Source organism: Manis pentadactyla, chromosome 13 (genome assembly GCF_030020395.1).
Source record: "Manis pentadactyla isolate mManPen7 chromosome 13, mManPen7.hap1, whole genome shotgun sequence".
In the NCBI taxonomy this organism is placed as follows: Eukaryota; Metazoa; Chordata; class Mammalia; order Pholidota; family Manidae; genus Manis; species Manis pentadactyla.
The window spans coordinates 61052684-61067789 of NC_080031.1; the positions used below are offsets into that span (position 1 = coordinate 61052684).

The following is a 15106-nucleotide window of genomic DNA, read 5'->3' on the forward strand; positions in this document are numbered from 1 at the left end:
AAAACTTGTGTAAATCTTGCCTTTAGAAATGTTTACTTTTTTTAATGAATGCTGAGTTTGGAATAGTTAAAATTTCTGAAGAGATGAGTTTTTATTTTCCTTATTTCTTTACTTTATCTTAGTTTTTAATTTCCTAAAAGCAGACCTTGCACAAAGGTAGATATTCAACAAATAATATTTACTGAACTTTTTAATGTAATTTTTACTTCTCAGTTGAGTTGTAAGATTTAAAAAAAATTCTTATGATTCTGTTGTACGTTTATATCATTATTGTTTAAAGTGTTTATCAAATATTTACTCACTCTCCTTATTCCGTTCCTATGTTATATATTTTTAGAAAAAGAATTAGGGAAATGTCCTGGTGCCTGTGCCTCCAGGTGGACTGCTGTCGGTTGAGGCACTTCCATGATGATTCAGTGTTGAGAAATGCTCATGGCAGCCTTGCATGGGTGGAGGGAGGATGCTGTGGGGTTGAAAGGTTTTGCTGCTGTTAGGAAGTACTTTTCTTTTTCTTATCAAACTGATAAAAGTGCTGAGATGTCAATCAGTGAACAACATTGCTATATACTCCTAATAAAAAAACAGTATTTCTGGAAAGTCATTTAGAAAATTTTAACATGGAACTCAAAGTATTGACAGTCTAACCTGTTATTCTACATATGAGTGTCTCTCCTGAGGACATAATTTAAAATCAGAGTTACGCCAAAAGATGTTCATTGCAGCGTATTTAGAATGGTAAAAATTGGAAATGGCCAAAATATAATACAGTAATAAGCAATGGTTAATTAGATTATCAGAGCCACAGGATATAGTATTATGTGGGTATTCAATTGATCTTAAAATTTGATGGGAGTGCTTTGAGAACTGGGTTTAGCTCTTGTCTGTATGCTCTCTCCCCATATCCTAGAAAACATCTGGCACATTGCATATTCAAAAAAAAAATTAAAAGGTTGATGAACAAAAAACTATTGTATTAAATTTTTTAAAGGCAGGATAGATAAATATTTCAACAATATAAATTAATATAACATGAGAAATAAACGTTTAACAACTGTGTGGAAAGTGGATTATCAGTAACTTTTCTTTTCCACAATTTTTTCTATTCTGTTTATTTTCCACAGTTCTGTCAGAAAAATTTGTTGTGTGCCTACTTTGTGCCCAGTACTATTCTAGAAACAAGAAGTATAGTGGTGGAAAAAACAGATGCAGTCTCTGTTCTCAATTTATGTAATCCACAAATGCCACAGTAATTGTATTTGAAATTCCCCAAAAAAAGCACACTTTTGAAAAGATACTTGTTGCACTAATTCTCCTTCAGAACTGATAATGCAGATTTCCCTTAAGTCACATTAAATCTGTGGAAAGTTCAGACTAATAAGAGGGATGTAAAAGGAGAAAAGTGGTCTTGCATTGATACACAGTAGACCTTCAAATACATCTCTTTGGAGCATCAAATGCTCCTTGATATATGAAGGCATTGTTTTCTTAACATTACAAGAAATTTTGAGTATTTTGTTAGATAGGCCTTGAAATTCAGACTTGTATGAGCAATGAAATTGAATTGGTAATCAAAGAAACTACCCAAGAACAAAACCCCTGGGTCAGATGGATTCACCACTGAGTTTTATCAGACATTTAGACAAGACATAATACCCATTCTCCTTAAAGTTTTCCAAAAAATAGAAGAGGAGGGAATACTTCCAAACTCATTCTATGAAGCCAGCATCACTCTAATACCAAAACCAGACCAATATCCCTGATGAACCTGGATGCAAAAATACTCAACAAAATATTAGCAAACCGAATTCAAAAGTACATCAAGAGGATCATACACCATGATCAAGTGGGATTCATCTCAGGGATGCAAGGATGGTACAACATTCAAAAATCCATCAACATCATCCACCATATCAACAAAAAGAAGGACAAAAACCACATGATCCTCTCCATAGATGCCAAAAAAGCATTTGACAAAATCAACATCCATTTACAATAAAAACTCTCAACAAACTGTGTATAGAGAACCAGTACCTCAACATAATAAAGGCCATATATCACAAACCCACAGCCAACATCATACTTAACAGCGAGAAGCTGAAAGCTTTTCACCTAAGATCAGGAACAAGACAGGGATGCCTACTCTCCCCACTTTTATTCAACATAGTACTGGAGGTCTTAGCCAGGGCAATCAGACAAAACAAAGAAATACAAGGCATCCAGATTGGTAATGAAGAGTCAAACTGTCACTATTTGCAGATGACATGATATTGTACATAAAAAACTCTAAAGAATCCATTCCAAAACTAGGACTAATATCTGAATTCTGCAAAGTTGCAGGATACAAAATTAATACACAGAAATCTGTTACATTCCTATACACTGATGATGAACTAGCAGAAAGAGAAATCAGGAAAGCAATTCCATTCACAATTGCATCAAAAAGAATAAAATACCTAGGAATAAACCTAACCAAGGAGGTGAAAGACCTATACCCTGAAAACTACAAGACACTCTTAAGAGAAATTAAAGAGGACACTAATAAATGGAAATTCATCCCGTGCTCTTGGGTAGGAAGAATTAATATTGTCAAAATGGCCATCCTGCCTAAAGCAATCTACAGATTCAGTGCAATCCCTATCAAAGTACCAACAGCATTCTTCAACAAACTGCAACAAATAGTTCTAAAATTCATACGGAACCATAAAAGACCCCAAATAGCCAAAACAATCCTGACAAAGAAGAATAAAGCAGGAGGGATCTCACTTCCTAACTTCAAGCTCTACTACAAAGCCACAGTAATCAAGACAGCTTAGTACTGGCACAGGAACAGACCAGTGGAACAGAATAGAGAGTCCAGTTACTAACCCAAACATATATGTCAATTAATATATGGTAAAGGAGCCATGGATATACAATGGGGAAATGACATCCTCTTCAACAGCTGGTGTTGGCAAAACTGGACAGCTACATATAAGAGAATGAAACTGGGTTATTGACTAACCCCATACACAAAAGTGAACTCAAAATGGATCAAAGACTTGAATGTAAGTCATGAAACCGTAAAACTCTTAGAAAAAAACATAGGTAAAAATCTCTTGGACATAAACATGAGCAACCTCTTCATGAACTTATCTCCCCAGGCAAGGGAAACAAAAGCAAAAATGAACAAGTGGGACTATATCAAACTAAAAAGCTTCTGTACAGCAAAGGACACCATCAATAGAACAAAAAGGCATCCTACAGTATGGGTGAATATATTCATAAATGACATATCTGATAAAGGTTGACATCGAAAATATATAAAGAGCTCATACACCTCAACAAACAAAAAGCAAATTATCCAATTGATAAAAGGGCAGAGGATCTGAACAGATAGTTCTCCAAAGAAGAAATTCAGATGGCCAACAGGCACATGAAAAGATGCTCCACATTGCCAATCATCAGAGAAATGCAAATTAAAACCACAATGAACTATCGCCTCACACCAGTAAGGGTCACCACCATCCAAAAGACAAACAACAACAAATGTTGGTGAGGATGTGGAGAAAGGGGAAACCTCCTGTACTGCTGGTGGGAACGTAAATTAGTTCAATCTTTGTGGAAAGCAGTATGGAGGTTCCTCAAAATAGAAATAACGTTTAACCTAGGAATTTCACTCCTAGGAATTTACCCTAAGAATGCAGCACTCCAATTTGAAAAAGACATATGCACCCCTATGTTTATCGCAGCATTATTTACAATAGCCAAGAAATGGAAGCAACCTAAGTGTCTATCAGTAGATGAATGGATAAAGAAGATGAGGTACATATACACAGTGGAATATTACTCAGCCATAAGAAGAAAACAAATCCTACCATTTGCAACAACATGGATGGAGCTAGAGGGTATTATGCTCAGTGAAATAAGCCAGGTGGAGAAAGACAAGTATCAAATGATTTCACTCATCTGTGGAGTATAAGAATAAAGAATAAACTGAAGGAGCAAAACAGCAGCAGACTCACAGAACCTAAGAATAGACTAACAGTTACCAAAGGGAGAGGGCCTGAGGAGGATGGGTGGGAAGGGAGGGATAAGGGGGAAAAAGGGGCATTATGATTAGCACACATGATGTGGCAGGGGTGGCACGGGAGGGCAGTGCAACACAGAGAAGAGAAGTAGTGATTCTATAGCATCTTACTATGCTGATGGACAGTGACTGTAATGGTGTATGTGGTGGGGACTTGTTAATGGGGGAAGTCTAGTAACCATAATGTTGCTCATGTAATTGTACATTAATGATACCAAAAAAAAAATTCAGACTTGTAGTAATCTTTCTGAATTAATCACCAGCCACCTTTCCCCCCACTTTGGAGTGCTTGCTTTGTGCACTGTTCCTTAAGCACTTAGTTGTATATAAACTCATTTAATTAACACAAAAGTCCTATGGTAGGTACTGTTGTTATGTCCATTTTAGCAACAGAGAAACTGAGGTCCAGAGAGATTAAATCCTTGGCCCAAAGTCCCTCAGCTAGTGAATGGCAGGATCTGGATTCAAATTCTCAGAGCCGTAGTCTTAAGTGTTAGATTTTTTTTTTTGTCTCAGAGTATTTTGTTCAGTTATGAAAGTCCCTGATGTCATTTGGTGACTGAGAGAAAAAAAAGTAAAGTAAGCTTTTTTTAGAGGTTTGCATAAGGTAGGCCAGAAGCCATAGGGTGTTACTGACAGAATATTTAGTAAAATAATCAGACCTTCCCTTTTCTTTTTTAAGATTAAGTTCTATATATTGACTGATTATTTTCCAAAACTAACATGTAACTACCTTTTTAAAAGATTCTTAAAATCTGTCTTTTTCTCTGTAGCTTGATTCATGGTATGTTATTTTAAATGGTACTGTAGAAATCAGTCATCCAGATGGAAAAGTTGAAAATCTCTTCATGGGGAATAGTTTTGGAATTACTCCCACTCTGGATAAGCAGTACATGCACGGAGTTGTTAGGACTAAAGTAGATGATTGTCAGGTAAGCTTATCTGTTTGCTCATGTACTTGTTTGTTCATTAAAATGGCTGAACCTGTTTTTCCTTCCTCAAAATAAAATAACTAGAATTGGGAGTTTCAGAAGCTCACAGTTAAAAAAGAAACCTAAGTTTTATATTTGACTCAAATATTTGTGGAACTGAACAAACTACAAATTTTTTTAAAGAGGTTATACCAAATAAATAGTGGTTTGTTAAATTTCTGTTGATAGTAGTCAGCTCAGTCCTTTTTTTTTAAATAAAGGAAAGAAGTAGGAACTTGGGAGTTGTTTGTCTGTAACTTATTCCTGCTTCGTGTTTCCTTTGCAGTGTCAGTTTTGAGAGAACTAGATGGTCACTTCTCCTTTTAGAGCAGAATTCAAACAGATTTTAACTTTTCTGGTCTCTTTACACATGAAGTATTTATTTCACTTTTATTTTTGCTAAGGACTAGAGATTGAATAGAAAACTGATGCCGCTTGATTTCTTACCTTTGTGCTCTGCCTTAGTACAGAGTGATGTATTTATGTACTATAGGTTTATTAATTGTCCGCATGTTGTTCTTGGTCAGTTTGTCTGCATAGCCCAGCAGGATTATTGGAGAATTTTAAATCATGTGGAAAAAAATACCCATAAAGTTGAGGAAGAGGGAGAAATTGTTATGGTGCATGAGCACCGTGAGCTAGATCGGAGTGGAACCAGGAAAGGACACATTGTGATTAAGGTGGGTGTTTTTGCTTACTATTCTTGTCACTGATAGACTAATGCTTGCATGTTGCTTAAAAGACTTTGAACCACTTTTTGAATAGTACAGGAGAATTTGCTAACTTTGCAAATTAGTTTAAATCTGTTGGTCCTTTTGCTTTTCTCTAAGTTGGTTTTTGTACATTTTAATAATGAAGTGTGACATTCCCACTTAACATCAGTATGCTTAAGATAATTTTAGAGTATACTGGTCAAAGTTTTCCACAGATTTATTTTATGAAACATTGGTAACAGGATTCATTTCATTAAAGACACAATATTTAGAAACAAAACAGAAAATGAAAGGATGTACCATAAAGGCATAAGGAATCCTAGATGAAGAAATGGAATGCTCACTGGTTCTCTGTGGAATTGAAATAAGCATCAACTTCTCTGAACCTTAGTTTCCTTTTCTGAAAGTGGGGGTGGTACACCAGGGCTTTGTTAGGGCTCAATGAGGCAAATCAAAAGCCTTAGCACGTTGTTGAGGCTGAGTCTTACTCCCCATACTGTTTTCCTTTCTCTGACTCCCTCTCTTCCTTGCCTCCCAAACTGCCCTGCTGCACAACCTCATTACCCCCTTTATGCCTGTAGATATAAATTAGAGCAATTATAGTGGAAAGCGAGGAAATAAAACAAATATATGACCATTTGTCTTTAAAGCTAGTCTTGGTTGCAAAATAGGTAAATGTATTGTTATTCACTGCAATTGCATAAGCTTATTTAATAAGATGAGGGACTGATGTTCAATCTCTTCTTCCTTGGGAGTCAGGCTATTTCCTAACACTGTTTTTTTTTCTTCTCATAAACTGAAACGTGTAGTCTTTGTATGTAGAAAGGTGAACATATGAGTGAACTGTCATAGGCTATCTTTTTATGGGGGCTTATGTGTTTAACTACTTTATTTTTAAATAATTTCAAACTTACAGAAAAGTTGCAAGAGCAGCATAGAGAGCTCCCTGACTCAGGTTCCCCAAATGCTAACATTTCACTGCAGTTTCTCCATTATTATCAGTCTTCTCTGTACCATTTGAGACTGGTCTGCACATGTGATTCGTCACTCCCAAGTATTCCACTGTGTACTTCCTAAAAACAGAACACTCTTTTACATAAACACCATAGAACCCTTCAATTTAAGAAATGAACGTTGATAAAGTAAAGCCATTAAGCCTAAAGACCATATTAGATTTTCACAGCTCTTTTTCCTTCTGGTCCAGGATATCAACCAGGAACATAGTTGCTTTTAGTTGTATTGTCACTTCAGTCTTTTCCAGGAATAGTGGTTCACTGTCCATATTCTCAGCTGTTTTAAAGAGTCCAGACCTTATATTCTGTAGTTTGACCCTCAGCCTGGATCTGTCTAATATTTCCTCATGTCCAAATTCAAGTCATGCTTTCATAGCAGGATGATACTCTGCTCAGAAATGATATTCTGCTCTTCTCAGTGCATCATATCAGGGAGCACAAGGTGTCAGCCTTTCCCACCATTGCTGAAGTTAACCTTAACCACTTGGTCATGTGGGATTTTGGTCAGCCACATTTCTTCACTGTAAACTCCCCATTTTATCTTTTGTAATTGATCGTAGTTAGGAGGAGAGATGTTCTGAGATAGTGTCCATATGTCCTGCAAACCCCTATCCACCAGTCTTCCATTGACTAGTGCTGCCCGAAATGATGATTTTATATTTCTATTAATTCTTTACATTTATTGTCCTTCTATAAGCTTTCGGTCCTCTCCCATTAATTTAATTATATTGGTATGGACTCACATGCTGTATTAGTCCCTAATCACTAATGTTGTTTCAGTGGTCAAGTTGTCCCAGATTTCACCAGAAGGACCCTCTTAAGGCCAACTCTCGTATCCTTTTGTCATGTTCCTATCATTTTTTGAGAGCATTCTTATTGTCTGGCAAAGCAAGATGTTCTAGGCTCATCGTATACTGTAACCTCTCTAGCTTTGAAATAATCCATTTCTCCAGAAGCCCTGGATCCTTCTAGTGGAGAACAGTGTTTAACCAACAAGACTGGTCACTTACTCTGTTCATTGCTACCAGGTTGTCAGTGCTTCTAGGCCTCTCATCAAACAGAGCTAGGAAATATACATATTTGCTATAATTATGTACACATCTATAACTTTGTATGTCTCTCTATCTCTAACAATCATGAGTTCATACCAGTGTTCCCAATTTCAATACTGAACCACATGTTTTTCCTAGCTTTCTGCTTCTGATACTGTAAATATACCTTCTCCAACAGTGACTTTCATTATGCTGTATATACTTACTTGGTTGCACGTTGTAACCAATCTTTACCATGCCAGTGTAGCCATGCCAGACATGTCCACATGCCAACTCTGTGCACAGTGTCTCCCAGTGTCCCACCTTGTTGGACACTAGAGACATCCCAGTGACACACCTTTCCATGACAAGGGGACTCATCTTTAAAGTTTTGAATATATGGCCTAGTCTCTACAGGTAGTAATTTAGCCAATCACAGTAATGGCCTTTCTTGAACATATTGATCTGTTCCACTCTTGACTTAGTTGTGCATAATCTAAGCAGCAGATTTAAGTAACCTCAAACCATGACCAGCCTGAACAATCAACCCAGTGGTACTCTGACATTTGGAGTGTTCTGGAGGGTGGATAAGAATGGGAATGGTCTTTGGTTACCTTGTCCCTGAAATAGGTTATATGAAGAAACTTACTTCTGTTTCCTTCTAGAGCAATAACTTACATATTATTGCTCTAGAAGTTATTGCTCTAGTGGTTAGCATTGGGTACTTAAAAAAAAATTATTATATAAAAACATTGTTAGTGCTAATGTATATTTACCATACAGTTATTCTGACCAATGAAATTGTTAAGCTGAGATACAACAAATTGAAATCTGAGGTTTTGGGCAATAGTTGGCTTTTATATTTGGCTTAGTATCTGGTTTATTTCTGTGTTTCTTCTGTGTACCCATTTTTGAAAAGGGCATAAAGGTAATAAAATTTAACATTGATTCAGGAGCTCAAAGTGGAATAGTAGATAAATGTTGTTGACATTCCTTTGTATAAATTTGGAGACAGGCAAGTGGTTAAAACTCTTGAGTTGATGTAAAAGCTATCTATAGAACTTCTGGTTCCTCTCAAGATGGTAAATGAGCATGGAGAAACTACCGAAGAGGAAATTCCTGTTCGAGGAAGTATCAGTATTACAGTAAAGTGCACTATCTTGAAGTGGTGTGTTACTTCTATAGCCTGGAGCAGAAGAGAATGAGGATGATTAAGTGTGAAGGAAAGCTCTCTTTTTTTTTTTGTAAGTTTAACGTTCAGCTCTTCCTTCTCTTGCCTTGAGACATCTCACATTGCAGTATACTTGGCTGTCACAGTCCATGCCAGGGGTAAATCACTGAAGTTCAAAAGCCTTGCTGTGATGAAATGCCATTGAAAACAGTGTATCCTGTTGGGTATTTTTATTCCTCTGCCTTTTCTCTCTCTCAGTGTCTCGTTGCTGGTGGAGTACAACCTATAGAGACTACCTTCCTCCAGTGCTGAAGGTTTTAAGGGTGAAACTCCCCTTTGAGGACTTGTCTAATGGAGTGACTGGGGAAAGTAATCAGTAGGAGTTCTTTGGTTCCTAAGCTGTTGTTTATTTTCATGCTGTCCTTGATTTTCAGGCAACACCTGAGCGTCTCATCATGCATTTAATAGAAGAGCATTCCATTGTGGACCCGACTTATATAGAAGATTTCCTTTTAACTTATAGGACATTTCTTGAAAGTCCTTTGGATGTTGGGATCAAACTGTTGGAATGGTTTAAGATTGACAGCTTAAGGGATAAGGTTAGTTTTATAAATATAAAGGGCATGAAAGTGATTTTAACCTTTGAATTTTATTTATAAAACCTTCTGGAACTGAGAAATGTTTATTTTGATAAGATTCACTCAACTAAAAAATTAGTATAGACATATTTCTGCTTAGTTACTTTTATGACAAAATTACATATTAAAAGGTGGATAATGAGCCTTAAAAGGCAAAAACTGACAGAAAGCTGTGGGGTAGCTGTAAATTCAGAAACATGGTAACTGCATGAGAATGATTTTGAACTTTATCAAAATATTTGGTTGTTTCTGAAGGAGATCAATAAAATATTTAAAAGCTGATTAATAGCTTAGAAGAACATTTACCAAGTAAGTTTTTTTAAGAGGACTTAAATTATTGGTAAGCTCCAAAATAGAAATTATTGATTTTTCTGAATTACAGCGTTTCTAATCATTTGAGAACAGTTTGTCTTTTTTTACCTTAATTTATCTCTGCTGTGACTTAATTTAATTCTACCTTTAAGGGGTTTTTTTTGCATTAAACATTGTTTGCTTTTTGAAATAGATTATCTTGCCTTATTTCAAGAGTGTTTACACATTTAATGGAAAGACTAGTAATACCTCAGCAAATTGGTAGAAAGTTAAAATTTTAAGAAAATAAAAACAGGACCATAATTGCCTAATGTATCTTTTTGAGTATATTTTAAGGGAAATAAATTAGATGTAGTTGGACTGTGGAATTCTGTTGTTTAGGAAACTAGAGTATCCAAAACTGTATACAGGCCTGCCTTCTCCCCTCCTGCCCTCTTCTTTTAGAGTTATATATGATTACTTCAGTTGCTGAGGAAATAAAGTCATGCTTTATTTATATATAGAGAGAATGAACTAAAAAATGATATAGGGACAACTAAGATATCCACATGCAAAAGAATGAAGTTGGACCCTTACTGTATACCATATACAAAATTAATTCAGAGTGGATCAAAAGTAACTCATATACAAAGACCTGAATTTAAGAGCTAAAACTGTAGGACTCCTAGAAGAAAGAGGTAAAAAAAATCATGACCCTGGATTAGGCAGTGGTTTCTTAGATAGAATATTGAGAGCACAAGCAACAAAGGGGAAAACAGGTAAATTGAACTTGATCAAATTAAAACCTGTTGTACATCAAAGGACACTATCCAAAAAGAACTACATGTGGAATGGGGGAATGTTTTTACAAATCATGTATCTGATAAGGGTCTAGTATGCAGAAGAATTCTTAGAACTCAACAATACTTAAAGATAACACAGTTTAAAAGTAGACAAAAGACTTGAATAGACATATCTCTGAAGAAAGCATATAAATGGCCAGCAAAGACATGAAAAAGATGTTCCACATTATTAGTCATAGGGAAATGCAAATCAAAACCACAATGAGATTCTTCTTCATACCCACTAGGATAGCTTTAAAAGGAAAAGAGATAACAAGTATTGCCAATGATGTGAATGTGGAGAAAGTGGAATCCCATACATTGATGGTAGTAACGTAAGATGGCATAGCTGCCATGGAAAACAGTTTGATGATTCTTCAAAAAATTAAACAATTACCATAAAAGCAATCAATTCTACTTACAGATTTAAAAAAAATGAAAGCAGGTGTGCAAATACTTGTATACAAATGTTCATAGCACTATTGACAATAGCCAAAAGGTAGAAACAACCCAAATGTCCATTAATGAATGTATAAATAAAAAGTGGTATAGCCATATAATAAATATTATTTAGCCACAAAAAGGAATGAAATAGTGAAAAATGCTGCAACATGGATGAACCTTGAAGACCTTATGCTAAGTGACAGAAACCTGACACAAAAGATCAGTATGAAAAATCCAAAGTTGGCAAATCCTTAGCTGCTAGGGGCTAGAGAGAGGGCAGAATGGTAGGGCACTGCTTAATGGGAATAGGGTTTTCTTCTGAGGTGGTGAAATGTTCTGGAACTAGGTGGTGGTGGTGGTGGTGGTTACACACCATTCTGAATGTGCTAAATGCCACTGAATTGTACACTTTATGAAGTGGCTAAAATGGTGCATTTTCTATGTATCTACTGGTTTTTTAAATGAATTAATTGTACTGTTAGGCACAGTATTCATTTCAACTTCAATTTTTTTTGTAACTTTTCTGATAATCTGTGACACAAAGTAAATCAGTTCACACAACTTAAAAAATTCACACTATTTATAATGAAGGAAGTTTGAGGTTTTTTTAAATGAATTTAAACATATTCTCAGCTATAAGACATGTTTGATATCATTGCCTGATCTTAGAGTTGTGTATTTTAACATACTACCTTAAATACACTTTCCACATACTTTTTACATGTTAGCAACCAAGCTTGTGTTTTCTCACTGAGGGTGTGCAGTCTTGGCTATCTCTGTTACTTGTGTGACCAAGGGTGCAAAGACTTCAACTAAATCATGCCTCTATTAGCATGAACCTTTTGTGTGCAGGAAAGAGGGCAAAAAGGTCAACCATATAGCTCAGTTCCTGGTCGGTTTCGGACATGCTTTTGGAATCTACTTTTACAGAAAGAATGCTTCATAATTATCTGCTGCCTCCCTCATGTTTCCACAGGTAACTCGGATTGTATTATTATGGGTAAACAATCATTTTAATGATTTTGAAGGTGATCCTGCTATGACTCAATTTCTGGAGGAATTTGAAAAAAATCTGGAAGATACAGTAAGGCTTAAAAGAATTTATGTTCTTCAGAATTTAGGGATTTCTCCAACCCCTCTGAATAAGCAGCTCAGAGCATCTTTCATCTCCATGTCTTGAATGCCTGTTCTGAGAACTTCCAGATCTGTGTTTCAGACTTCCGCTCATCTTCTGCCACTCAAACCCAAATAAAAACCATGTCTCTTCCTAGTCTTCTTTTTCTGTCTTAAGGCTAATGATATGTTGGCTCAGTCCCCCAGGCTTCCTAACTTTGGTGTGTATGTGGGCCCCCTCTCTGGTTTCCTTGAATTCCCTGGCCACAATGTCCAGTCAGTTGCTCAAGTCACCAGGCTCACTGATTTAGTTATACACATACACACATTTCCTGTGGTCTCTCTCAGTCATTTCTTTTTACACCCCAGTTTAGGGCCTCATTTCATTATGTCTGATCTGATACAATGGCTTGCTAATTTTAGTTCTAGTCTCTTCTAGTCCATTCTGTGTGACGGAAAGATTGTTTTTAAACCACAAATGAGCTTAACAAGCCTGTTTTCCTATCAAAATAATCCCTCACCCATATATCCAGGTCCCTCATCTACATTTTCAGCCTTTATTTTATTTCAGTATTTATTTTGCCCTAGAGTACAGCCAACCAGATTATTTTTATATTCCTTACCAGTTCTCTCAGGCTGGAAGCCTCATCTTCCAGTCTTGCTATTTGAAACTGTGCAGCCTTCGAGGCCTGTCTTACATACCAGATCTACATTAGACTTTCTGAGTCCCTGTTGTACATGTGATTTCACTTGTTCTAAATATACAACACCTAAGATAATCCTGTCAAGGTCCTGTCTAGGTCCTTTTAGAGTAGCTATTTATAAATCCATTTTATTCATCCTGTCATATGTAAAACTTTGCACTGCAATTGGGTTGTCATGCTCCAAGCACCTTGAAAATTTAGGAAGTAAATAATAATGCAACTCAGAAGTCAGATTGCCTCAGTTAACATTCACACTACACAACTTGCTAGATACATGAACTTGGACAAATTGTTTATCCATTTATGCTTGAGTTACTGTCCCTAGTTTATTGAGATTGTTATGAGGATTATAATAAGCTAATGAATGTAACAAATCTGAGAACAAAACTTTGCAGATAGCAAGAACTAAGTTATTACTCATAATATGCTCAGTGTAAGTGGATTGGGTTGCATAAAGTGGGGAAGATTGGCAGATTTTTGTCCCTTTCCCCACCACTTGGTTCCTGTTGCTTTCTCAGCAGCACATCTGCTTTATGCAAAATGGGAAGAACGCACAGAGACCGGGGAACTTGACTAAGAAGCCATAGAGGCTCACTACCGTCATTGGGGTCTTCCACTGCTGGCTGTGCTGGTATCAAGGGTTTAATGGAAAATGAAACTGCCTTACAATCACGGAATATTTTTTTTCCAGTAGTCAGTCATCAAATATTTATTGGACTCTAAAGTCCACTCTAAAGTGTTATATAGGCTCAGAACAGGTATAAGATTTGGTCCCTGCCCTCAAAAAACTTCCAACTTCTTATTGTGAATATAGGATTTATGCATATTACACTATTTGAGAATAGTTGAATATTAAACTGGCATTAGGCTGTGTAAGCTAGAATATTACTGAGACTAAGGAAGATCTAAAATAGTATGGGAATAATCCTGGAAAAGGTGGTGACTTTGAAAAATGGTTTATATCCTTTAAGGTTTTAAATAAAGGTATAAAAGGATTCTGATTTTATATAACAGGAGATAAACAAGATAATAGTGGAGTATGTATTAGGAAGGTTCAGGAAGTGAGTAGTGGTTTTTTGCCATTTTTCCCTCCTCAGTTTTTCTTTACCCTATTTGATGTTCTTTATATTTGAAATATAGGTCAAATTCTAATAATTTTAGGTAATTTTTTACAAAGTTGATAGGAGTAGTTACATATATTGATGTACATTTTGCCCTTTTCTACTTCCTAGAAAATGAATGGTCATCTCCGGTTACTGAATATTGCCTGTGCTGCAAAGGCTAAGTGGAGACAGGTTGTGCTACAGAAGGCTTCTCGGGAGTCTCCCCTGCATTTCAGCCTTAACGGAGGAAGTGAGAAGGGATTTGGTATTTTTGTTGAAGGAGTGGAACCTGGCAGCAAAGCTGCTGAAGCAGGACTGAAACGTGGTGATCAGGTAAGTAAATAATCAGTCACTTAGATTAAAGCCTTCTTCTAAGTTCTGTGTCTGCTACTTTTTTTTTTTCCTTATGTGGTGTTTCTTCAAGTAAGCATGGTCAATTTAAGAAAATATTTTTTGAGCCTCTTTTTAGAGGTGATATTTTAAAATGGCTTACTTTTAAAATATATTTGCTGTTTATCCCTTACTTTTAATGGAAAATTTGATATAGTGTGACCAGAGACAGCATAGTTCTCTGGGCACTGTCAGCATGTCCTGTTTTTAATGGTCCTGTTCATCCTCCAAAGATTAGGAAGCTGTATCAACTGGTAGCTTCAGAATATTCGAGAAAGGCCAGTATGTGAGTTAGTACCCTTGCAAGCTTTGAAGGAGCAAGCACTACCACCCATAGACCTCTAAAATGTAAGTGGCCAAAGATTACCATAAATGATGGTTTCAGCTTAAATAATGTTCATATGGTACTGGTACTACATCCATAAGCAGAGTGACCAGGTGAGGGACTAGGAGAAGGAGGGAGATGCTGGTATGAAGTTGGTGGGGATTTAGTCTTTGCATACAGGCATTAGGTAACTGTAGAGCAATGTATTTCAAAATGTGATTACTGATAACTTTCTTACTAAAAAATGCAATTCCTAGGCCCACCTCAGTCCTTACATTAATCATATTCTCC

At 36.2% G+C, this 15106-nt stretch overlaps 1 protein-coding gene across 13 annotated transcripts in view; it reads left to right on the forward strand.

Moving 5' to 3' along the window:
- RAPGEF6 (Rap guanine nucleotide exchange factor 6) overlaps nt 1-15106 on the forward strand; it is a 246308-nt gene that overhangs the window by 159092 nt on the left and 72110 nt on the right. For 12 of the 13 annotated variants that reach the window (XR_008993532.1, XR_008993531.1, XM_057491194.1 and 9 more), the window contains 5 exons: nt 4840-4998; nt 5565-5717; nt 9400-9564; nt 12157-12264; nt 14230-14433. Coding sequence is in view for 11 of the 13 variants with exons in the window: in XM_057491194.1 (XP_057347177.1) it covers nt 4840-4998; nt 5565-5717; nt 9400-9564; nt 12157-12264; nt 14230-14433 (789 nt within the window). In the remaining 2 variants the exon portion in view is untranslated. The remainder of the gene's footprint in view (nt 1-4839; nt 4999-5564; nt 5718-9399; nt 9565-12156; nt 12265-14229; nt 14434-15106) is intronic. The other variant, XM_057491190.1, reaches the window with a different exon arrangement.